General features: G+C 38.2%; 2 protein-coding genes across 4 annotated transcripts; both read right to left on the bottom strand.

Moving 5' to 3' along the window:
• Positions 1-1,978: 1,978 nt before the first annotated feature.
• On the bottom strand, positions 1,979-16,624 carry LOC139130083 (tyrosine kinase receptor Cad96Ca-like). The gene is made up of 13 exons (XM_070695803.1): positions 16,424-16,624; positions 15,863-15,988; positions 15,120-15,232; positions 14,794-14,889; positions 12,358-12,445; positions 11,786-12,005; positions 10,801-10,905; positions 10,303-10,469; positions 9,976-10,101; positions 9,560-9,671; positions 9,221-9,317; positions 7,683-7,782; positions 1,979-5,946 (listed from the first exon to the last, which is right to left on the bottom strand). Coding segments are annotated over exons 4-13 (1,047 nt in total). The 5' UTR covers positions 14,796-14,889; positions 15,120-15,232; positions 15,863-15,988; positions 16,424-16,624; the 3' UTR covers positions 1,979-5,916.
• A 2,162-nt stretch (positions 16,625-18,786) lies between these two features.
• On the bottom strand, positions 18,787-25,306 carry LOC139130082 (uncharacterized). Of its 3 annotated transcripts, XM_070695801.1 has the most exons (6): positions 25,073-25,306; positions 21,141-22,923; positions 20,560-21,051; positions 19,933-20,054; positions 19,448-19,670; positions 18,787-18,920 (listed from the first exon to the last, which is right to left on the bottom strand). In XM_070695801.1, the coding sequence occupies exons 2-6, from the start codon at positions 22,426-22,428 to the stop codon at positions 18,802-18,804; spliced, it is 2,244 nt and encodes a 747-aa protein (XP_070551902.1). In that variant the 5' UTR covers positions 22,429-22,923; positions 25,073-25,306; the 3' UTR covers positions 18,787-18,801. The 3 variants fall into 3 exon arrangements, with proteins under 3 accessions (XP_070551902.1, XP_070551901.1, XP_070551903.1); XM_070695800.1 differs by lacking the exon at positions 25,073-25,306 and having other exon boundaries at positions 21,141-23,610; XM_070695802.1 differs by lacking the exon at positions 25,073-25,306 and having other exon boundaries at positions 19,448-19,667; positions 21,141-23,610.
• Positions 25,307-27,129: the final 1,823 nt, after the last annotated feature.

Raw genomic sequence — 27,129 nt, 5'->3', positions numbered from 1 at the left:
TTTATTGGTGTTCGTCGACAGACTTTATATTTTATGCCTTCTGTGTTACACTGCGATCAATCAGCTACTTACTTATTCATACAGTTGAACATGTACATGGGATGATATTATGCTTTTATATTTGATGCATGTAGATAACCATCTAACTTCGCTTGCCAAAGTTGTTCCTCGCATAGAGACTCTCTCAAGAGAGACAGTGTTAAGCCAACCTAAAACAGCAAAGGCACACAATGTTTTGCCGTTTTTTAATTGCGTACCCCTAACTGTAATTGGGGTATATCTTTAATGTAGTAAAAATCACTGAATACGCATTACTAAAGTTATCAGGGAGTTTTGTAGATTTGTTCAAACAAATATATTGAAGTCTAACCTTTTGAAGGGGTCATGGAGTGGCCAAACATAAACATTTTGTACTCTAACGATTACATAAACCGGGAGCCCGAGACAGCTGCTTGACAAAACGTAGCGTGTCAATAAATCAAACTGATTCGACAGGATAATGTAGTGCTGCAAATTTTAAACAATGCAATCATATTTTATAAAGTAAACGGAAACAAGGTTCTGACTGATATTCAAAGATACATATAGTTCAAGGGAACAGCAACTCGCCAATATTATTTTCTACGTTGGTAAAATGAAGCCAGCCCAACTTTCTTGTTTTTTTGGAAGCGATCATAATTAATGTCAAATTTTTGAACTTACTTGCATTTGTTGGAATAAGCATTTCGCGCCTCGGATATAAAACACTAAAATGTTCGTTCAAAGTTTCCCCAAGCAACTTTCAGTATCACGACACTAGGCGGGTGAAAATTTATTTACCCCATAAGCTTCAAATTTAGCCTCCGCAAGTTGTAAGCTAAAGGTCATGGAACAGTTGGAGATTCCGAACTCCCGAGAAGCATTTTATCTCAATGGTAATACTACGCAACATAGAATCAATGGCCATAGGCATTTCTTTTCTATTCAGTGCGTCTACATCAAAAGAGACTACTGACAAATTTATCATATTGTAGATTTTGTTCGGATACCCTGACATGCCTCAGCATGATGAAACGACTAAAAATCAACATTCTGAGTAAACTTTAAAGTCACGATTTTGCTCATGTTAATTCGTTGTGAATAAATCATGTCATTTTCGTGTTGGCCTGTCTCGTGATTTGATCGATTAGTCAAATTATCGACACTGAACTTAGATTACTGCGGTAAAATTGACAAACACACACCATTGACAAAAAGAGAAAAATATTACAATTGTTATTCAAGCAAAGAAATATCAAACCGGTTTTTCAATCACTATTTACACCGCTGATTAAAATGCTCTACGTATCAACAGCTGCAGAGGAAAAGGTACTTAAATATATAGAGACAATGAGACAAAGTTAGTGTAGGCAGAGACCTTTGTGAAACAGACTGTGCAGTACTGGTGGTCAAACCGCTGATGTAATGGTCTGTCTCTCTTTTACGAACGCTAAATTTGCATAACCTTCCAGTTTCTGGAACGCACATGTTACGAAAAATACTGTAGTTAGCTCAAACTCGTGAAATGACAGTCTATTTTAAAGGGACATTAGCTGTATCTAATGACTAATTTTCACTACTCTGTTTCAATGTATCAACTACAGAATTTTACTATAATCCAATCGTCATAACCAATGCCCGGTGTCTTGCTTGCCAACAAAGTCTGTATATGTGAAATGACCATTGTTATTGTTGATAAATGTATTCTAGTCCGGACCAAAATACAAAATTTAAACAATAAAAATGCAGATTAAAAGCACATAAGGTACATTAGGAGCTAAATATTAGGAATTTCTCTATTGTAAAGGGAGTCACACCAGAAACTGCAGATGATACACTGAAACAGACTGTGATATAACCGAGGTTATGTTGGTATTGTCGGTTATGTGGTAGCGTGTCGGGGCCGGCAAGGCTAGTATTCCAATGATGAAGGGATGTAAAGACGACTGGAAACAGCGAGTACTATATAATCTAAGATGCTACTTTATTACACTAAGCTCTAAGCTACGTACATAGAGTGATGGTAAGCTGGAGACTGACTTGAGTACACGTGGGCCAAGAGAGATATACATGCCCTCATGAATAGTAATGACAGCTCATGAATAATAATCACATGACACTACGTCACATTCCTCCCTCCTTATTTTGATGGAGACAGGGAGTCTACATCACTAGTACGGCAAAATAATTCAGAAAATCAGCAAAAATCAAAATGAAATAATACAATGCTAATACTACTGAATCTAAAGGAAAGTACATGACAAAAAACTACTGACTAAGTCGGGTACAGCAACCTGGGCAAACACCATTACTATAAGGGTTGAAAATTCAACATGCATTTTCGAAAACAGTGTATATCAGGTCACTACAGCCCTTTCACTACATCATTCATGCACCTTCACACACTACCGTACATCTGAGCTCCACATTCGCGACAATGCATCTGCATTTGTATTTTCGCTGCCCTTCTTGTACTCAATCTTAAATTGATGCTCTTGCAGTATTAAACTCCATCGCAACAACCTACGATTTTTACTACACATTTTGTCTAACCAAACCAATGGATTGTGATCTGTTTGAACTGTAAACTCTCTCCCGTACAAGTAAGGATTCAAAGCTTCCACAGCCCAAACAATGGCTAAACACTCTCTTTCTATAGTTGGGTAATTTCTCTCCCTGGGGAGGAGTTTTCGGCTAATATACTGAACCGGATGTTCCTCTCCCTTGTCATCATATTGACACAAAACTGCACCAATACCATGGTCAGACGCGTCTGTCTGCACCACAAACGGCTTATTATAATCTGGAACCGCCAGAACTGGTGATGATGCTAAAGCGTCTTTCAGCTTCTGGAAAGCATCAACACAGCTCTGAGTCCATTGAACATTGGCTGGGCTATTTTTACATGTTAGCTCAGTCAATGGGGTCGCAATGTCAGAGAAATTTGGGATAAACTTCCTGTAGTATCCTGCTAATCCTAAAAATGATCTGACATCCCGCTTTGTCACTGGTGTTGGATAATTGACAACAGCATTAACCTTATCTGCCATAGGTTTTATTTTTCCACTTCCAGCACCGTAACCAATGAAAGAAACCTCACTGCCACCAAGATAGCACTTCGTTGGTCTAGCAGTTAGTTTACAACTACGCAACCTCTCAAATATGCTACGCAGGTGTTTAACATGATCTTCCCATGAATGATCATGTGGACCCAAGTCATCCATATATGCTTTTTCTCTGGGCTGATTAAATGTCTTATCCATTAATCTCTGAAAAGTTGCTGGCGCATTTTTCATCCCAAATGGCATAACAGTAAACTCATACAGTCCAAAAGGAGTGATAAAGGCGGACTTCTCCCGAGCCCGTTTGCTCAAGGGAATTTGCCAATATCCCTTTGTGAGATCGATCGTCGATATATAATTCGATCCGCCGATTTCCTCAATCAATTCGTCTGGTCTAGGCATCGGATATGCATCAGATACCGTGACCTTATTCAGTCCTCTATAGTCAACGCAGAATCGAATTCCGCCCTGTTTTTTCTTGACTAAAACGAGAGGCGAGGCATAGGGACTCTTTGATTCAGTGATAATTCCAGCTTTCAGCATTTTCTGCAGTTCTCTTTAACTGTCTGTTTAGCTGCCTGCGGTAGACGATATGGTTTCTGACAAATTGGCGTTTCGTCAGTAGTTATCACATCATGTTATACCTGATCAGTACAACCGGGCACGTCAGTTAAAACATCACTGTACTCTTGCAGTAAGCGTAACCGTTCCGCACGCTGATCTGCAGTTACCGAATCCGCAATTACTTTCTGCCTTTAGTTCAATTTCTCGTTTTGCTTTTTCCAGTTCACGAAATTGTTTTCGTGCTCAAATTTCTGTCTCTCTGCATCTATACGCATGCATTCTCTCTCTAAATGCTGCGTGTGATTTGCCTGCTCTTGTTTATACAGATTCAATTTGAGCTGAAGAATTTCTTTTTGATGCAACAGGTTTTCAGCTAATTCTTTTCCACTTAAACCACTTGTTGCGCCATAATCATCGACAGGCTCTTTTTTAACTTTAGGGTCTTGGTTTTCTGTCATACTGGGAAAGTATACTTCACCCTCCGTATCGGACATACTCATTCATTCACTAGCACACGGCTGTAGTAAGAGATATGCACTTACCTGGTCACCCCTAGAATGCAATGGTATCAACCACAGAGTGTGTTGACCCCACCCAGTCAGTGTAAATTTCTTAATTGAATGCAACTGAATGATAGTATTTCCCACGGCTTCTTATCTTTGTTTTTCACTGCTAATGAAAAGATACTCAAGTGCACAATCACAGAAATGCAAATTTCTTGTCGTACAATTTACACATGTACTTAGTAAGGGGCGTTCACCCCAAAAAACAACCTGTCTTTAGATCGTTAAGACTTTGTTTCAATAAGTGTTTATCTTAGTACTTACAATCTTTTGTGTCAACGGGTGTGTCTTCCCGCGTAAACTGAAAGATTAATTAAACACTGAAACTGAAAAGATTGTGAAAATTCTCTGCACACAGAAATTTTAAAGAAATTTCAAAGTCATAAAAAAGCAAGTCCGGTTGCTTCATTGACAGTGTCCACAGCAAGGTTCAATTAAGTTCACTTCACACAAAAGTTCTTTTGTCTTCTTTAATTGTCCCCCGTCTTCTGTGAACTTGCTTCTGCTGGTTTATGGTTGAGTTCTCTTCAAGATTGACAGTGCTCACAAAATCCAACTTCTCGTCTCTGGTTTATCAGCTACGTCCACACGGCGACGTCTGCACCAGTATTAAGTTGATCAGCAAATTCAGTTCCACTGGAATATCTCAGGTATCGGAGATTCTGCTATGATGGTATGTCCACATACCAATGCATACATAAAAATGACAACAGTCTCCCACTGCAGATAACTTTCCAAAGTTCCGGCAGATATTTAACTTGCTGCTTGTAGCAAAGTCAGGTTACAACAACCATAGAAGCGTTCGTTCCGAGTCTCTCAGCTTTTAGTAGCACACAGTTATTTGTCAAAATTCCGAGTGTGTCTTACACACGGCTTATAGTGTCTTTAAAGTACTCACGGGTTAAGCTTTGTTACACCCAGGTTTCCTCCAAGTCCTGAGAATGTGAGGTTAGAATTCCACCAGCTGGCTCCAATGTGATATAACCGAGGTTACGTTGGTATTGTCGGTTATGTGGTAGCGTGTCGGGGCCGGCAAGGCTAGTATTCCAATGATGAAGGGATGTAAAGACGACTGGAAACAGCGAGTACTATATAATCTAAGATGCTACTTTATTACACTAAGCTATAGAGTAATGGTAAGCTGGAGACTGACTTGAGTAAAAGGGGCCAAGAGAGATATACATGCCCTCATGAATAGTAATGACAGCTCATGAATAACAATCACATGACACTACGTCACACAGACAAAATAAAAAATGACCAAAGTTACAGCTAATGAATCTTTTAAGCTCAAGGCACGTGCTACAATATTTTAGATATCCTAAGTTGTCAATTAAACGAAATGTTGATGTGGTTATGATGTTCGCCTCTCTATAGAATGCCCTTGCTACTTTTAGATGCATTTAGGAATACAATTATGTATTTATGGGTTGATAAGGCATTGGAAAGCTATTAGAAAGGTAGTTACTAATGCTGTACATGATTTTTGTGTATACTTTGTTAAGTCTGCCGTGTGACATAATCGAATCTCATTGTGTAACTTTATGGTGAAAACGGTTATGGTGGTTATGTTTACAAAAAGAGGAGGCAGACCGCTTTGTAGTCCATCCATAGGTCAACAGGCAGCTACTGGAACGCGTCTCTACGCAACAACATCTTCAAATAAGACGGTACCTTGGACAGATCAGTAGAGGATCTAAATGCAATCTTCATTTGTATTTCGAAAAATAGAGAAGCTCCTGGAAAATGAAGAGAGAGAGTTTGACATGAAGGTCTATATTCAGCAAGTCAAATGTTGTAAAAGCACTTTCAAAAGTCACTGATTTAACAGTTGTTATAAATCAGAATATACGGAGCAGAAATTAAAGTTGTTAAATTTAATGGCTAGGCGAAATCTGACTCCATGAGCTGATATCTTTGATCTAAACAAACGTATGCTTAATTGGCATTAACATTATATTCTTGAAGGACATAGGATAAATCAATGTAAATATATAGTGCCCCTCCAAAGCAACATAAACGGCAGTGTAACTTTGTCCCTAACAACCCATAAGTACCGAAGTAAGTAAGTATCCTTGTATCTGGCTTATGTCTTTCAAGAATTACTTATGTTCCCGCTGTGTAGACTTTGAAGATATAGTGCATTAAACTAGTCATTCTCTACTGTTTTGACTTAAACAGGAATGAGGTGACAAATAAATACAACCATTTTCAGTAATAGAGCGCGAAGCCACTGCAGTGAACTGCAATAAAACTGCTCACACTAATTAGTTTCAGCTGCAGCCAGCTGGCAAAGTCGACAACATTGTATGTCCCATGCAGACAGTTTGTCTGGGGAAGTTGAAATAAAAAAGATTTGTACATGGACCAGTGCATGGTAATGTTACATTGTATCTTAATCTTGAACGCAGGGTGCCAATCGTAAACTCTCATTTACAACTCAAGCCTCAGACAGAGCTAGTTTTGCCTTTGTACAAGCAGACTTTTTTGTCTTTATCAAGTAGCCTTGTTCAACACCAAAGTGGCCACAGCTACAGCTGAAACTAATTAGTGTAAGCAGTTTTATTGCAGTTCACTGCAGTGGCTTCGCGCTCTATTACTGCAAATTGTAGTAATATATATATATATATATATATATATATATATATATATGTATATACTAAATGTTGTTTTTTTAAAGAAATCTACATTTGCTAAGTGCACTAAACTTATATAAACTCGAATTACCTTTCACGTGACCTTTTGTTCTGTTTAGGTTTCCTATGTTAAAGGGGTACAGTCGTCGGAACTGCGCTCAAAGGTAGTACGGGTCCCGTACGACCAATGTAAACACTGTATTCAAGGTACGATGGTGATTGATGAAAGTTAAAACAGTCTGTCATAATCTACACCACAAAATTTAAATGTTGCAGCTATAATGATTAGGTGCATCTGTCTTTTACGAAAGATATTGTTTGTAAACAAGACACTCGCACAGGCGCAGTTTCGACGACGGTTTCCCTTTAAGCATTCACATTCAATATCCAGAAAATGCTTATCATATTGCACGTACGAATGCGCAGGGTCTGTGCAAGATGGTACTATACTAAATTGCCTAAAATTCATCAATACTAATGGAATGGAAAAGTCAGAGATCTTGGTATATAGTACTGAATAATTCCTTCACTTCTTTGATTATTTGTCTGAAAAGTGGCACTAAATATAACAAAAACAACAACAACAACATCAATGAAAACAACTTAACAGTAATGATTATGGTATAGCTACTACTACTACTACTACTACTACTACTACTACTACTACTACTACTACTACTACTACTACTACTACTACTACTACTACTACTACTACTACTGCTGCTGCTGCTGCTGCTGCTGCTGCTGCTGCTGCTGCTGCTGCTGCTACTACTACTACTACTACAATTTTCATTGCATCATATTAGATGTGAAAGGCTACAGACATAATCATAACTTACATCTCTTCGGTCCCTGAGACGTTTTGTAATGTCAACTAGTTTTGAAAATGTTGGTCTATCCTTTGGTTTCTTCCTCCAGCAGGCCAACATAACATCGTATCTGAATTATTGGTTTTAGGAAAGAAACGTTATCAACCCATGATTTATTTCAATATTTGGAACTATAGGTGTCCGCTATAAATATTTGGAACTAATTAGTGTCCGCTAGATCTAAAATTGAACTTGAGTTGGACAATGGCTCGTCCGATATAAAGACAAACAATACTGACATATATTAGTTTTCTTGTTCAGAAGATATGTGGTAAATATTCACTTAGAACAATACTGAAAAAATAGGCAAGAAACAAAAAGATATGCCATTATTGTAAGCTATGTTTTCCAATACCCATGTTCATGTCGACCCATGCTTGTGATGTTTACCGTAAAACATCAGCCGTGATATTTAACGGTAAGCGTCGAGATAAGCACGACAACCGTCATCAGTTTTGGCGTGTCCCAAACTAAATTGACAATTTTATAGTAAACAAAGTAAAAAGCAAGATTGATTCCGCTCTCTGCCTACGAAGCGATGTTGCTGACATAAGCGGCATTACAATACAAGAATATTTCAGGCAGATAAATACGTGTATGGTAAATTAAATCATGTAATATTATGCCGCAGTTATTATGTTAAACATCTTTTAAATTTTAAGGCAAGCACTAGCAAATATTCTACCTTTTGGAGTGGCAGGGTAAACTTCCGTACATGTACTGAGCGCATGGCTTGTCAGTTAAGTCAAGTTATGCTCAACTCCTTTTGACATGACAACTTTCAGAGTAAACAAACAAAAAAGTCTCCTCTTTCCGCTGCATACGACCACATTTGAATCCTGGAATCTGTTCTCTTTGTGTTCATTGAGATATTTGTCGATTTGTCGCGCGTGTTGTCGCGCGTTGTTGACTTCATCGTAGTCTTATATAGTTTATAAATGAAGCCTTTTTACACAAATATTTATATATGTATACGCATGGCGAAATAAAAGTAACACCTCAAACTATAAGGTTTTCTAGATGACGTTTGTTAATCTCGCTATGGGTATAGTTTAAATCAGTTTTTACCCAAAATCATCTGTTCCTTGCGTTGTATCAGCATTAGTGTCATTTTTGCTACATCAGACACTCGACCTCGTCTCGCGTCTGACGTGACACCCGTGCTGATACGACACATGAACAGGCGATACTGGATAATAAACTCTAATTATACTGTAATCTGATTGGTCTTGACCTGAAAATAACCGTGCAATATTTGTTATATCACGGTTGGCACACACGCGAGCTCATGAAAAGAGCAAACATCCGTTATGACTTTCGAGACAATTATTTCAATATTCTAATTGGATATAACAGCAATAACCACACCCAGTGACAGCATACCACCCGGTTTTGACTAGTTCAGTACACAAATGCACTCACTATCGCTCGAGTATATATGTCGTGAAGTGGTTAGAATATCGTGGTACACCGTCACTGGGTGCGGTTAATTGCTTAATCATATTTACACTTCGTCGCTGCAATGGATTGGCTTGTACAGTCTGTCTCCCTTAGAAATTCTCCATTTTACGTCTCTTTGCTGATATCCCTCGAAAGGCTTCTTTCCTGAAACAAAAATGCAGTCATTATTTTTCTTAAACTAAAAAAGTTAAAGCAGAGTAAAACCCGTTCGCTATAAACATAATATGATCATACGTATTTTAACCCCTAAATAGAAACTTATTTTCTAATATTATTCTAGAAATTTCCTTTAACAATTATCGTGATAAACTATCACGGTTCTTTAGTCATCATCGTACAACAAATACGTCGTGTACATAGATCACTTCGCAAGAAAACCAAATTACCTAAAGTGACTATCTCCCAAAGAACGACACCAAAAGCCCAAACATCGGTAAAGGTGTCAAATTCCCACTTTGTTAGCGTCTCGAGCGCCATCCACTGATATGGATGTGTATCCTGTGAATGTAGGTAATAATCGTAAGTTATTATTTAATCATGACAACTGTTTTTGAAGATATTAAATGTTACGTTGAAAGAGTCTTGTGTGAGGGGACTGTCAATTTCGTCGATCGGTTCTTAAAGTGTTGGTAAATACAAGGTAGCATAAGCATGTTTTGTCTCTTAATGTATTTATATATATTTGCATTTCTTCTTTTCTCCCTTCATGAATATTTTTACTGGCGATGGCTTCCTTGAACTGTGTCTTACATGGACGAAACATGACATTATCTAAGTCTGCTGGAAGTGAATATCCCCTCACCTTCTTTTCCATACTCAACGTTCTTTTACCATGAGTAACATTACTTGCATATCCAAAATTTGCGATTTTGCAAGTCGTTTCGGTGAAGACTAAGACGTGCTTTGCAGCTAAATAGTTATGTGTAACCTGGAATGAAACAAAATTTAAACAATGTTTTTTTTCCGTAAAAAGCAAATTCCAGTTTAGTAATTCTCAACTTTCTAAAAATAAGCGTTGCAAAATATTAACCAGTACCATTTTTTGTGGTACTGGTTAATATGTTTAAAGGTCCATTGCTCATATTCAATACTCAAGATAGCAATACATTGATTGGAGGATAAATCTTACCCCTATACGAGAAAGATGTTCCATGCCACACGATATATCCTTTGCGAATGAGAAAAGTTGTCGATGGGATTCTATCGTGCCACCTTTTATAAAATGTTGACGATTCTTAATAAGGTATTGCTGAAGGTTGCCATGTTGGGCGAACTCAGTTACGAAGTAGGGAGGTCCTGCAATACACCAATGGTTACATTCATTTCAAAACAGAATTAGTTGGATGTATACTGTCGAGCGTATGTTCTAGAACTAGAATGTACGAAAGGAAGGGGCACCATATGCACAGAGTGATAGCTAACACAATATATGCGAGATCTCAGACGGTGTGGTCACGAACAAGTTACCTTTAAGTTAACAGGACTCCCAGTGAGTTTTCGTCAAACCTATATGCCAATGCAAATATTCTACTCCAATACTTTCACCCTCAAAACTTTTCCATTTGTAACTTCCGATCTTCATCATTTTCTAAATCAGAGTTACTAAAGACCAGGTAACGTAACTTACCTTCCTTAATGGAGTGAGCTAGTAACTTAATGACGTTTTCATGCGCCGGTATTGATTTCATAAGATCAATTTCCCGTTGCATAGATGACTTATCCGATGCTTCATCTAGAAAAATGATATAATAACAAGTATTCTTTATGTAAACAACGTGGTGCTCAGGAAAACAATACATATGTGTAAGGGAGAAAGGTGCTTCCTTTCGAGATAAACATTCTCATCGACAATAAAGTAGTCATTGACTAACAAGTAATACGTAGAATTGAGAACAAAAGCTTAATAATATATAACATAGATGTTTACAACAGTGTAGCATTTATCCAGCGTCTTCCAAATATATTTAACACAATTGTTTGAATATTTGGACCACATGCTATTATTATCTTTTTCAACAAAGCAGACATCCATACCAGTGCACGCTCGAGAAGTTCAAAAGAAATTTGACATCCTCATGTGTACCGATGTTTTGTCATCAAAGTTTGGGAGCGTATCACTAAAAATAATTCATTTTCCAAGCTATCAAACGATTGATTCTAAGAGGTTTATCCCTGAATATATGTTTAGTTTGACAGGTGATGATGATGATGATGATGATGATGATGATGATGATGATGATGATGATGATGATGATGATGATGTACCGTAGTAACAGAACTTTAAACAAAGACTCTGTAAACCAAGGTTCAATGTACGAATCTAAAATGCGATAATTTTATTTCTGTAACGATACATATTTTATTCGCACTTTATAATTTCAAGTTTTAGAAACCAAACGACGAAGCAACGTTTTTACCGCTGTTTCAGTAAAGAGACCTTTCGAGGGACATGAGTGAGGAACGTAATTTCAAGAACTTTTAAAGGATTGTTTCAGTTTGACAATTGCAGCATTAACGTGTCAATAAAATACACATAAAAATGAAAATAATGTATAAATAATTGTTCTTGCACTTTCCTAGCTTTGCTCATAAATAAAATTTAGCAAGGATACCTGTGACTTCTTTGACGGCGACATTTTTGACAGAGTCTGAGTCGTCTTGTGTCCTTGCCATGCCTTCATAAATGTGGCTGTATTTCCCACGATAAATTTCTTTGGTAACACGTATGATGTAACGATCAACCTTAAAGTGCTTTCGAAAAGGTCTTTTACTAAACTCTACGTAGCCATGTCCGTGCTTGTGGTCACTTGGCTTCTGCACAGACTTTGATGTCTGAAATAATGATGATAAATACAAAGAAATCATTACATGTAGAATCATTATGTATATCACATTATTTGTTCTAGTTTACGGTGTACATACCACTGTAAGTGAACTGCAAGACATGTTCTTTGGATTGCAAAACAAACTATCACTTGCAACAATCATCAGAACATATGTTTAAAACGTAAGCGTGTATGAATATGACTGACCTTTTCACGTTTTCGTGACCATCGACTTCTCATTCGATAAGGAGTTACACACGATAAATATCTCAGGTGATTCGGCAATGTTTATGCACAATGTACTCAGAGGTCCCGAAAAGGCCCAATCCACAACGAAGGACAACAAAATGGTTACTTACGAACATCAATGGTATTGACGATATAATATTTCCGAATGAAGGGCGGCTTTCATGCCTAGTCACCCAGCATGATAGCATCAGTCTATACCTAAGTTGAGAGATTTAGAGAGATTGAGAGAGATTTAGAGATTGAGAGAGTTATTGAGAGGAGATTGAGAGAGAGAGAGAGAGAGAGAGGAGAGAGAGAGAGAGAGAGAGAGAGAGAGAGAGAGAGAGAGAGAGAGAGAGAGAGAGAGAGAGAGAGAGAGAGAGAGATATGATAATTCCAAACGTATTTTCAGAAGCGACCAAGTGGGCATTATCCCTTTAATCTAATACAAATCTCATCGATGTTTGACAAGGTCTCAGAGAATGAATGTTTGAAGAAAATATACCAACAACCGAACATAACATTGTTGCAATTGAAATATTCAATCTTACTTATGCTTTTATGTTATCATATTATAGATTTGCCGATGCTAATATTATTTGTGACGTCATACCGCTTGGTTACTCTGATAATATATCCGATTATTCAGCATTGCTGCCTCACAGCAAGCATTCATTGACAATATATGTTTTGTTTTGTAAATGAATAAAGGAGAGAAATTATGGGGTAAGCCAGTAAAAATATGAAATGATAAATCTTGGTGACGGTGCCAAATATCAATTTGTATATCTTTCTGTCCGATTTTTCAAACTTTTTGAGTCCTCTCGGATGCACTTGTCGTCTGTTCTGTCTGGCTCGCGCTCAAAGACATGTAGTGCGGTCCACTATGCTGCAGTTTGCAGTACTACTCTGTTTACGACATGGCTTGTTCTTTGATGTAGATTAAATAAAACTCCGTACGCTAGCAGACTCCTGTGCTGGGTTTGGCATACGGCATATTTTGTACGCCTTGGCCATGTAAACGGGGCGAGCTTGAAACACTGCTCGAACTTAGGCATCAACTAACCTACGACGACGGCAAAGCCATCGAAACTGTCCGGTAGCGTCTATGGAAATGACTCGGCAGTCATTCAAAGCCTCAGTCCAAGGTCAGCTACGACCAACAATCATGACGAGCCCGGGATCGTTGACGTCGTTGATCTAACATCTCGGTTACCAATTTCTGACGTTCCGCTTGTAAAGAGGCGACAAATTTCATAATCGGGTTTCGATTAGTTCTAACAATGCCTCTCCAGTGTGTTTTTCAACAGTTACTATGCCTTTTATTATTTAAATTAAATTTAAACATTTGACTGGCATTGTTGATCTGTTTTGATATTGTTCGTAATTTAATGTTTTACTACTAGCGACATATAGGCAACTGATAGTATCGATCAGCTGATACACAGTCCCTCTATCCAGAGGGACTGTGGCTGATACTATGCGGCTTGATGCATGAAAATTCCGGGCATGCCGGTAATTTTGCGAGTTTCAGCTTTTAGAATGAACATGATATTGAAAGTTGATGTTTCAAGTTCGATAAAGACTGCAGGGAGGCAATTACTTTTCATTTCTTTCGAAAATATATCATTATATATTTCATTTCCATATCGGGCCATGAATATACTGATCATTGTTTGTTTATTAGACGTGTGTGCGCAGTGCAGTTGGGAGTGTTTAATTGTATATAGTATACAGAGGCCGGGCCGATCATGCAAGACGGTGTTCGCTGGCTTCAAAGTCAGTTTAAATTTACTTCTTTTATATTATTTTTTACACCTTCAAATTCATTGACATTGCCAAACCATAGAAATAGCCATAATGTACCCCTTGTGGTCCATAATGGACTCAAGTAAACTTTGCACTCCATAATGTACCCCGCTTGGCCTTGTACGTTATGGTGTGCAAAGTTTGCTTGCGACCAATATTGGCTGGAGGCACAATATTGCTTCAATAAGTTAATAAGCTCTGACTAAGTAACTACATATATCAAAGATGTATGACAGGTGATGAAACAAACATGAGAAAACTATTTCAAAAAATTACAAATGCTAATTTAATCATCAGTTCAATTAAATAATAATGAAGTTATCCCGCGGACACTCAAATAAGTGTGTTCACTATTCGACAAGGAGTTTCAGAAAGAAATGTGAGCAACGTTAAGGACAACTTGAATTTTAGGAGGAAAATAATTTTAATGTACTAAGAGAATGCTAATGTCCCCTTAAAAAGTTATCTTTTAAAGACACATACCCAATGTATAAGCTGTAAGATTAATAGTGTACAGAATATGGTGATCTGACATTTAATTCATATCCAAATTCTATCATTCATATCCAAAATCCATCCAGCCAAAATGGACTCGGAAAGCCTTGTCCGTTTATTTTAGGCTTTCCTCCCGTACTTACCCATAATTAGACGTTAATGGTCAGGGCATCGCCCGTTATTTCTATCACACTATGAGCAAAAGAGAGGGAAAACCATTTGCTCGTTATTTAACACATAGTCCATTTTAACATATAACTTACATTTCTTGGTCACAGTAGTCTGGCTTCAACAGTCGTTCACCTCTAGCGAGCTTTTGAATACTTCACCCAAGGTATCATGTGAATAAGGTATTCGTCCTGACAGTTGAATTAAAATTATGTGTTTAGAATACTATTTTTTGAAATAGTTCTTAAAATTGTTCATGTCTTCAGGTTTATAAAATCATAATCTACAAGGGCATAAAAACAGACAAACAAACACCTTAACTACATACAGGAACCTAACAGGAAAATTTAAAAAAACCAACGATACCAACAAAGAGGAACTCGAAAACAAAAATAAAAAGAAGAAAGGGAGGAAAACGTACCTAGAGAAAATATTTCCCATAGAACGACACCATAGGACCACACATCTGATTTCGAGTGAAAAGTTCGTTGCGCGCAAAGATTCAAGTGCCATCCACTGATACGAAATCTCAAACTATTGATAAAGTGCATGTTAAAGTTTAGGTAAGGAAAGAAAGCATGCTCTAAATCAAAATGGCTCTGTGATTCTATCGGATATCACATGAGGAGTAACCTCTCGTACCTTTCCCTAAATAGATAGAATGTCACTGCCAGCACCTCAGGCTAATAGATATGAGTTGATTTTAACGTTCCTTGCTATGCTTATGCCAACATTTACCTTTATAGCATTAAGTTAGAGTGATCTTGGTCTTTTAACCGAGATGATTGATTAGTTTTCTGTACTGTGACTGTGGGTAGTAGTAATGCATGTACTTGGTGACTTTTTTGTCCTTGCGATCATAGTGAGAACAAGTCTTTGGGCTTTTCTGAGTAATATATGCACCATTTAAATGTTTATGTCTCATTGTATATCAAAATAGTTGCAAAATTTATATATCAATCTATTGATCAACCGATCAATCAACCAGTTGATCGATCAACCAACCTATCGATCAACAGATCTATCATTCAATCGATCAAAATAGCTTTCTTCAATATTGTCCTCTTATATGATCGTTATTGGTGAGGGTTAATCTGCCATATATTCATTGCACACAGAAATTATCACAATCTTTAATATTCATCTTTGTATATGTAATGTTACCTGCTCCGTCAATGCGAAGAATTGTGCATCACCAATGACATTTTGGGAATATCCCAAGTTTGAAATCTTGCATTTCATCGTATCGGTCACGAAGATGTGCTTTGCTGCCAAATATCTGTGTACGATCTGAGCAAGGGAAAGGTATATATCCTCACATACACATTTTTGTTTACTTTAGCGGATAATATTTCAAATTGGTGTTTCGAATTCTAAAACCCTTTTCTAATATAAACCACAGTTATGCTGGCTTGCAAATGTTTGGTTACCTTTTTATTATAGATCTGTTGATGGCATATTAATGAAGAGTAAACATAAACCTTTCGTGATTTCATGTAAAGGATAAAGTGTGTTTGCAATTTGAACAATTGGTTGTAGCAACAAAAATCATCCTAAGGTAATGTAACGTATAAACAGTATGAATTACTGGTGCAATACTAAATAGACTTATATATTCACTTTACCATTTGAAGAAACAAATGAAAATATAATTCAAGTGTGACTGGACAATGAACAACAGCGATGGTTGTCTTTACTTATTTTATGTGAAACTGGAAAGCTTACCTTTTTGCACGATAAATATTCCATCCCTTTTGCTATATCGAGACAAAACGATAATAGACGTTCCTTCATAACGACAGGGCCTAACGACGATATATCTTGATGCCTTTCAGTCAAGAAGTATGAAAGAATCCCATTGCTATGATACTCTGTTATAAGATATGGAGGATCTGCAAGAAATATCCGCTTAAAATACTTGATCGTAATACATGATCTATTTAGCAATTTATATCATCTCTGTGTCTCTGTCTCTTAGTCTGTGTCTCTGTCTCTCTGTCTCTGTCTCTCTGTCTCTGTCTCTGTCTGTCTCTGTCTGTCTCTCTGTCTCTCTGTCTCTCTCTCTCTCTCTCTCTCTCTCTCTCTCTCTCTCTCTCTCTCTCTCTCTCTCTCTCTCAGAGTGCCAGTAATTTAATTTTTCAGCGGCAACAGAGTCAAAAGAGCGAACTTGAGAGAATTTGAACATAAAGACAAGAACGTCATATCATCTGAGCGGCTGTTCCCGTCGAGAGGACTGTCCTTAATGAGTGTCATCTGTATTCTTACAAATGGTCTCATCGGCGACAAATCACCGAGCATCGGCGTTCAAGTTTTGGTTATAGTATGATCCTTTGTCTGACATTATTTGCAGGCTGTCTTTTACACTTGTCGACATTAATGTGGTTGTTGCTGACTTTCGAGGACCCTTTGTTCTTCCTTTCATGATGCTATTTCCGTCTCAGCCTTGACTGCTGAACATATATGGGTATGTCGCGTATTCAGGTATTCGCTATCATTGAGGCCTCCCATGGAACGTGACATTTATGTATACAGGACGGCCACGATCTCTCTAAAAGCTGCATCCACTGCTCCGGGTGCTTTTTCAACGCGCAAAAAACGTCTCAAATACATCACTCGGTATGTGGCAAAACCAACTATAAATACGCGGCTCGCCTACACGATTCGTCTGACTCGGATTATGCTGCCAAATGTAGCCTTTGGATTCCGATCAACAGTAATGTCTGCCCTAAGGATCATTAAAATAAACAAAACTAATGGGCGCGAAAAGCATACATAACCATGACTTTTCATCACTTTTATTGATAATAACTACAGGCCCTGTTGTTACTCATGCTGTAGATTGTAACACTCGATATATGCTGCTATTTGTATTCTGTATTAACCTGACTTTGGATCGTCAAAAAATTTCACAAAGCTGGCCTTGATATGTTGCTAATACTTATAAGTCAAGTTGCTACTTAAGGGGGACGGCCACTCCTTTGAGAAAAATGGTACAATCCACCTTTCTACGCCTGATCGCTATGCACACATGGTGATCTCAGTGAACGGTAGGTGCCAATGGGATTTTCACAGCGGATGTTGTCCAAATGCATGCAACGATACTGCGACACTGCTGTGTCAATAAAGACTTTTATGTAGTCTAAGAACAAAATACATGCATCTGTTCTCTAATAAATTTTATCGCGAATTTCATCAAGAGAGAGAAACTTCCAGACAAAGATATTCTTCACACTTGAAGATCAATACCACAGGAATACTTTTCAGGGAAAAAGTAAATATCTGTGTATTCGACATATAAAGGTGGAAAGCCACCTTAAATTTGGCATACAGGACATCCACAGACATGTGTACGTACTGGATGTAGACCGACAAGTACGGCTACTAAATCCGCATTGCCTTTATATCTGACGTCGGACGCTCACTCTGTCCCCTTACCGGCCACACGAAGGTGCACTGTCCTGAATGCTTGCACAGCGTGAATTAAATTTTGACCGGATTTTGGAGGGGCCTCGTAACTTTCATGAATGGCCTTTTTTTCTTTCACAACACTCAATTGCACAATCCACCCCATGTTTTACATTTACCGTCGGCCTGAGGACAAATATACACGTTCTTCAAATTGTCAAGACTTGGCCGACATCCTAATATAATGTCCGCTCTCAAAGTTAACACAATTCCTCCCTTTAAGGGAATGTTGCAACAGAGGAATAATATCAACTAGTGATACAGTTGCCGTCACTCCTTAACAACGAGCTGTTCTGTGAGTAGAGCGAGGGGCAAGTAAGGTCGAACTTTGTCGATTTCGTCACTTAGTTTCAAAAGTCGCTGGAAAAAGTTCAAACCTGTATGCACGTAAGGTAAAGGGGTCATTATACGAAGTTTGGTCGATGTCACGACGTATTTTCGTGATGTGTCATTTGACTCGTTGATGCACAACTTGTCAAAATATGGGCACATCACTCGAATTCGAAACGATATCACTAAACTTCGTGCAACAACCCCTAATATTTACAGATTATCATTACGATTCTTGAAAGTATATATGATTTTTCTTAATAAATAAACAACCATAACAAAAGAGGCAACCTCTTAAAAAGTAAACATTACGAATGTTTTACCTGTTTGGTGCAACATCCTACAAGAGCATCGATATTTTCATTTGAGTACAGCTCCTTCATCAATTCTATTTCTCTGCGGAGGAATGTGTTCGATTCCTTGTTGTCTGGAATGACGAAAAACGAATGGGTATCGTATGCAACTTCAAATACTTTTGATCACTGTCGCAACTATGAATATGTAACATATTTTTGAAACACAGAAAGCCATTTCGAAATTATGGCACTGAAGTAAATGACGGAAGTCTACTTTGGCTTTTGCTGGTGCTGTATTGGCTATTTAGCTTTACCTGAACATTAATATTTGCTATTATGGGATAATGACCTTTAAAAAATTATATACGAGATTCTTGCATTATTTTCCAACTTATCTAATTTCGGCTTTTCATACAGTCTGTTGAAAACATGCTTCTTATGCAATGGCCGTTGTAGTAAACCATTAAAATTATCGTAATATTATCTCAGGTTAAACCAAATGAGATTCATCAAATCATTCAAACAAATTGATGATGACGACTCTTTTTAGCAAGAACGCCATTGAAGAACGGTTTAAAAAACACAATTTGTTTTCACAACGTCCTTTATCCCCTCCCCGAACCTGTGACTCGACAATTCTCATAAACGCAGATCTTACCTGTGGATGACTTGATCATAATTTTTGTGGAGCCTTCCTTGCCACCAATAAACCAACCCTCGCCTTCGTGTATGTTGTACAATGCGTTAGTAAACTCTTGTCCTGTGATGTGCAGTCTGTCTCGTTCTACCTCAAACACTCTTTGTCTGAGTGAGAGCCGTGTCCTGCCCACATCTTCATCAATATCTCGTTGAAAGTGTGGACCTCTGCGCATCTTTGCCTGCTTGAAATACGCCATAGTGTTACGCGCAATTGTGTTTCAGTCAAAGCATGAACGTAGCGCAGTATGCGATGCATTTAGAGATAAATTTGTGATTTTTTTCAACCTGCAAAATTGGTATTGTTCTTTATGAAAACAATTTCCGTATTCCTTCCATACATTCTTTCGAAATAAATTCTTTTAATTTTTTTTGCTTTCAGAGAAGATGTATTGGTCAAAGTACACAGAGCAGAGAACAGTTTACAAACATACAAAGAATAATTACCATGGTATTCCAGATATCTCCTGTAGCTGTCTTGTAATGATCTTGCATGTGAGTATCATTTTCATTAAATGTATCTTTTAGAGATAGCTCTTCATAGGACCTTGAAGCTATGCTCCACTGATCTGATGTTGGGAAATAAATAAGAAATGAAAAGACATAGAAAAGCGGAGCTCATTATATCAAATATTAAAGTCATCAAAAACCGTCCCTACTAATGTAATGGACAAGTGTGCCCATTATTTCTAACAGTGGATCACATTTAAAGCACAAAAATAATGCTTTCAAAAACGTTGACAAGCTATACCTTCCAAAATTATATCAGATCTTCGCCTAACGCTTCCATGAGTCGGAGACTATGTGCTGTAATATTAAAGCTTCGGGGCGCATGCCAATAACACCTGCTAAGACTTTTTGAAAAAGAAATAATTAGGCGTTGCCCCTGATTCCCTAAATCTCTGTGGAACGCTTTAACGGCCACAAAGTATGTCAATTTCATTGCCACGATACTAAATTAAGATCATCAACGAAACAATAGCATTTGTTTGTTATGACAGAAACATCTTCTCATGACGAATTTACGTACAATAGGGATAAGAACATAATAGTCTATTTGATTCTTGAACTTACTGTAGATGAAGTACTTGTCGATTGCATCAAACTGAACTGTGTTATACGACACCTTGAGCTTCAACGGAATGTTGACCTTTAAAGCCTCCTTTAGCATCATGTCACTTATCAGCAAGGGTTTCAAAACAGCGGCCAGTCGTCCATTTCTACAGCCTGACTTAAATTTATAGAGCTGCAGTGTACCGAGAAAATTGACTGACATTCTAAGCGACCCTGACTTTGTTCCCCTTACTTCGTTGATACCTAAGTCTTCATTTTGACGGATATGCATTCGGAGCTGACTGCTGTCTCTTGCTAGGTTATCTGCAATCCTCTTCAATTGTCGCTGGCATCTTTCGAAAGCATAACGACACTCACTTAATTGTGCCTCTAATGTGGCGATAACTGACATGTTAGGTGATTGTTGCCTAGACAGGGCGTCAATTGCATCCTCGATCTCAGCAAAACAGTGAAACCACAGCTGTACGTCGATCGTAATTGTAACATCAAGGTCTGAAAGAAGAAAGGGAATCACTATCAACTTATAAATTGTGACCAAAAGAACATTGATCAAATAGTTACGTCTTGACTAATACGCTTACCCTGTGAGGGACCTGATTTCTTGAACATGGCAGAAAATCGATCATGGCTTTCTTTCACTTTTGAACTCTCCAGGTACGCCTTCTTTAGCTTATCCGCGTTTTTAAATGTAACCCTTGTTTGGCTCAGCGCATCCCTTATAGTTGTAAACCAATCTTCGCTTTTTCTAACCACACACCATTGTGCATTATTTTCGAAGTATTTGTTAATGAGGTATCCTAATTCTGTATTTTCACTTATGAGAGTTGGTAGTCCGGCTGCTATTGATTCTAAACCGTACAAACCGTATTGACGCTGACACTGGCCGATGATGCAGAGGTGACTCGTGAGAAGTTTATCTCTAAGATCTACAAGAGAACATTCAGCCGTTATTCTAGTCTCTAAGAAACTACAGTTTGTTTTCTCCTCGATTTTACTCTGTACTGTATCATAATGATTTGGTGAAACTCCGACAATATTCCACTTAGGTGGTGGATGTCTCATGTCATGCATCATTGTCGCTGTCCTACCAACAGCCCAAGCTACTGTCTCATACTCAGCTAGTGCTTCCCTCTCTCCTGTAAATGTAACTCCGTATGATAACATCATATGATGGTGTACTTTTTCAGGTAGTTGGATATTTTGCCTTGAGAAATCATCTCCAAGATCGGGCAAGATCTCAATATGAGGCTTGGTTTTTTCAGTGACTACTCTGTAAGCATTCTCAAAATAGTCGTACATGCTTGGCCCGATGGATACCATCGCATCAGCTTGTCTTGCAAAGTTTACCATATCCCTTTCCAGCTTGCTTCTCTCTTTGTGTGTCATCAGATGGCAACTGTCAGGATTAAGTTGATTAATTTGATAGAGCTGAGCTTCAGGAAACAGACTTTTTCGAATATCAATGGCAGCGGCAGCTGTCAGAGGAGCATATCCAATAACATACTCTATGTTCCTCAGATCTCCAAGATTAGGATAGTACCCTTTGTGGTAGAACAGACAATGTAAACCTACCGGATCTTGTTCTGGGTCTATTGAGTCGTTTCGTCTTCGAGGGATCAAGGTAATGCCCGCATCTTCAGCATCTTTCTGTTGCTCCTCGCTGATAGTATCACCAAGAACTGTTGCGTAGAATTTCAACAACTCACGGTTTTTTCTTTGGATATTCTTGAATAGAGATCTGTGAAAATGTGCTAAACCACATTTGTTTATGTCCCAAGAGTCAAACACGATTAACACTCCCGTTGCGTGTGGCTTGAGACGAACCAGCTCAGCATGGGGAAAATTTATTTTGGATAATTGTTGCAGCATCCGTAGTCATAGGATCACATGCTACAACGTGGAGGACACCTCTTAGGTCCTTCAAGTTCGGATAATGTTTCTCAGGTTCGATCAGCCACTCTAGTTTAGGTTGGTTTTCCTTGGGATCTAGATTTGACCCTCTTGTCGCAGGGATTAAAGTGACACCGAAAGCTTTAGCTTCTCTCCTTTGACTCTCTGCCACTTCAACATCGAGAACAGTGGAGTAAACCTTTGTGTGCACACCACGCCTGCCTTGTTGAGATCGGAACTGCTCTACTATATTGCTGTTTAATCCGGGAACTCCATACTGACTCTTGACCCACGAAGCAAAAATGAATAGTGATTTTTTTCGGACATCAAACGCACTATCGTCCATACTTTCGTGTCTCTGCCAGCTGCAAATATATTGCTTCGTTGTCAAGCAACATCAAAATCTCAGAACACCAGGTTTCTTGGTTGGGAAAAATTCCCTGCAGGAAACAAACAAAGTATGACAAAAAGTACCTGAAAATGAGAAAAAATTAGTAAAGGTTCAAATAGTATCAAATTGATTTTAATATTGTGACGTATAATGTGTAGTTTTCTGGGAGGATATTGCCCGTAATCAGTACGTTAACGCACAAAGTAGTCGCACAATCATGTCCGTTTAAAGAAAACACCACCAGATCACCAGCAACCTAAACCATTGATAGCAAGTGGTCCTTGAACGTATCCAAATAGGCAAGCATATATACTGCTATCATTGCTCATCCAATATGTCAAATTTGTAATTGCTGTAGTTTAACGAATGATTTATCGGGTTAAAGTTTAGTATCCAGTCCATCGCATCTACAGAAGATCTTTTTGAAAGGACTCATGGATCAACTTTTCAAATATTTGCCTGCTAATAAATTGAGAAATATTTTGAAAAGAGTCGCGTGAATTACAAGGTCTTGCGGTATCTAAAAAAGTTGAGATATATGCAGAAAATAAGTAAAACCGATGTCATATAATTCGATAAATATAAAAAAAAGTAATTTCAAATGAAAATCATCCAAACCTATTATCACACATGCTATGCCTGTATCGTCATTCTCCTATTGTTTAGACAGTACTTATATGAACCCGTATTTTAACTAGTGAAAATACCAATTATATTTTCACTGTAACCGAACTACTTACAGCTACGCGTACGCGTGACCTTCGCTGGTATGCATGCCGTTGGTATGTTCATATACATATAAAACAGCTGAGCGAATAAGACAAATGACAATCCGAAACGTCATTATACGATTATGGTCAAAATTTTGTTGTTTGCAGTCAGTTCATGGGCACTGCACTTAGGTACAAGTACAATTGTACCAAAAACATACATACGAACGCATTGAAAATTTGTATCATTTGCCGACACCTGTCATCGTTCACGGCCGGTCCCATACGGTGCAATGTTTTCATGTCGTCTACGCTGCTGAAGATTAAGATACCGGTTGACAGTGCATGGTGATAGAACCGCTTCGCGACAAGTTTCCTGTTGATGAGCTTAAGTATTTAGGTGGTGAATTACATCGTTTACAGCCGTGTGTTAAGACCTCAACGGTGTTTTACAGAGTAAGCAGGGTATAGCTCCATGGACACTGTCCCTTCCCATTATTAGTTGTGTCCGCAGTCCTGATTGTGTATACTTTTTATCCATGGCAACTTTAAGGATTAAATAGCAGCTAAAACGGGGGTTTCAATCGGGTTCGAACTCACAACGTACGGTACCCAGTCAACTAGCGGAGAAGACACAGACAAAAACGCTCGGCAAAATCCCAAGCCTTAAAAAAAATTGCTTCAATAACCGAGCTAAGTTTTTCCGACTGCGAAACGTCCACACGCTGTAGAGTTCGTGAAGCACTCACGCTCGTATGCTCACTATCACACATCGCACACAAACTTTATCGAAGCGAAGCAATGAACACATCACTTAAACTGGGCGAATATTACTTCAACAATGTCCCTTGGACTACAAAAGCGTCCTATTATGTGATGGGTGTGTCAGACTTGAGTTTAACCCTGTATCTCACTGCACATTTATCACCGGATGCCTTTGTAGTCAAGGACAGCTTTAGGCCTTTCCACACTTAAATACACAACGGGAGCGGACAGAGGAAATATATAAACTGTAGAAATTCAAGAAACTAGACCGTTTTGATAATTGTTATCTATATATATATATATATATATATATATATATATATATATATATATATATATTATATATATATATATATATGCCATGGAAACTCCAATAGTTGTCTGTACTTGGTATATATATATATATATATATATATATATATATATATATATATATATATATATATATATATATATATATATATACCAAGTACAACAACTATTGGAGTTTCCATGGCATACACATATAGTAATGAAGTCAGTATTGCAACACTGAAAATCACTCGATCACCTTTTACTATAGAGAGACTTCAAGTGACTAGGTTTCACAAACAGTTTTACCTTAACACCGTGCACACAGAGCTAACGTTACCGACAGCAACACAACACACCACACCCACTCGAATTCAGCTACATACATTTAGTACAAGTTTACCATGTATACGGACTTATCTGCACTATTCACGGAGTTATTTGCATGAGCGATAGATTTTACAACCTCCTTGAAGGAGATCCGGCTTCTCTCCCAGAAGATTAATTTTGGTTCGGTCTCTTCTACGGTACTTGAACAGGTTGGTTCGACAGGACGCTCGACTAAATATACTGCTGGATAGGAATTGAAGAGCTTAGACGTCCATTGGTATAATTCAAATTATAGATGCATCTGCTAAAAATATCGGACGCACAAATTACAAGTATAGGGCATAGAAAGGTTCACATTTCCTCCCAGCTGAGGCCTGGTACAAAGTGGCGTGCCTGTGCTGTTGAGCTAATATTTATCTCTGTAGCTATAAGGTGTTTACATTTTAAACACTGGTGGCGCCCTAACTGTAATGCAGAAGGGTACATGTACGATTGTTCTGTCTCTCACTACCTAAATAAAAAGAGATAAGATAACTTTACGATGGTACGTGTTTAAAGTTATAAAGCTTTTATGATCCATTTTAGCTCACGTGTTCACACACGTGGGGTAATGTCGCAGCGATATCTGTGCGTCTCTCTGTGTGTCCACGCCACCCTCCAAGATATCCCACAATGCACCGCTGCAAGTCCAACGCCTAAGCCGGAAATCGGCTCATTTGGCGTAAAGGCACCGAGCCGAGCGGATCGCTTTCGCTCATCCAATCTTGGCGCACATGGTAAGCAATTGCGATAATGACGAATGCGTTATTCTCCAAAACAGTCAATGACATGCTCCCTCCCTCCTTCAGTGACACACGTTCCTTAGTTAGTAAATGACAATGGATGGTACCCCTTTAAGCCTCAACGAATATCAGATTGTTGTAGCGAAGCACAGTCCAAAACAAGCAGATTTTCTCACAGAAAAACCAATTCTCGCAGGCAAGTTGTATAATGTACTCAGCAAAATGTTTTCAGATAACATAAAAAGCGACTGAGGTCGAAGTGACTACGGCTCCGGGATTGATCTGACAACAACCAACGACAAGAGGGTGTGAATTATTGGGGCGAACGACAGGGGTCGAGGTGTCCTGCTGCCCCGGCCCCCAGATGCAGGGCTGGCTATGTTTACATAATGCGTCCATATTTCTGAAAATCGCCAAACGTAAACGAGAAAGAAAGCCCCCTTACGTGAAAACGCAAGGGGTCGATAGGGGTCGGCTGACAGTCTGACACGTTTCGTACTATCGTCTGTCACACTGTCTTTTGCAAAATATAGTTATTATATCAAAGCAAAACGAAAACGGACAAACACACCTTGTGCCGACACGATGCTCATGTTAGGTGTAATATTTACTCTCAAAAGCTGTGAAATCTTGAGATAAATATCGTCCATTCTCTGCAAGGAAAATTAATAAAGATGAATGAGAGAAATATAAAATATTATATGGGAAAGATAGCTGTGACGAATATTTTAAAAGTAATACAGAACAGTTGAAGTAAGGCTGAAGGAGACATGCACCATGGGATTTCGGTGTTGAAGCTGTGACAGCGTCCGACACATTTGCACAACATTTGCTGAGTTCACTTTTACAGTGCAGCAGGAAGTACCAATATCGAAATATAGAAAATCCTTTTGGAATGCTTTATTGGTATAACGTTTTCAAGGCATCTCTGTAATCATAGAAGATAGATGCAAAGACGCGAAAGTCCCATCTCGAAATGGTTGTTAAAGAAATTCAGAATAATATTATTACATTTATCTTAACCCTATCGTAGTTCTGAAATATCAGGAACAACAATTAATACAATTTGAATGACTTTAAAGAGGCACTCCCACTTGGTAACATTTTTATAACACATTTTTAATGAAAGCGGTCGATATTTGACGTGGCGACTCCGCGCGGATCGCGAGATATCGATAAAAACATGCCATTTCCCGAGAGTATTTTTCACATCCCGAAGTTTTACGATCGTTTCTGGTTATGACCCGAAATCCCACAAAAGTGTGTTGTTGTGCTGATTGACGATATTCTAAGGAGTTCAAAAACGTTCGAATGACGCAATTAATTTACCTCCTACTGCAATGACTTTATATAAATCATTATCAATGCCTTTATCTCTGGTAATTCTTTTTTAAGGATGTACGATCGGAAA

The sequence above is a fragment of the Ptychodera flava genome, chromosome 3, assembly GCF_041260155.1.
Source record: "Ptychodera flava strain L36383 chromosome 3, AS_Pfla_20210202, whole genome shotgun sequence".
NCBI classification, from domain to species: Eukaryota; Metazoa; Hemichordata; class Enteropneusta; family Ptychoderidae; genus Ptychodera; species Ptychodera flava.
The sequence above is the reverse complement of the archived record's forward strand: the minus strand, read 5'-3'. Positions and strand labels throughout refer to the sequence as shown.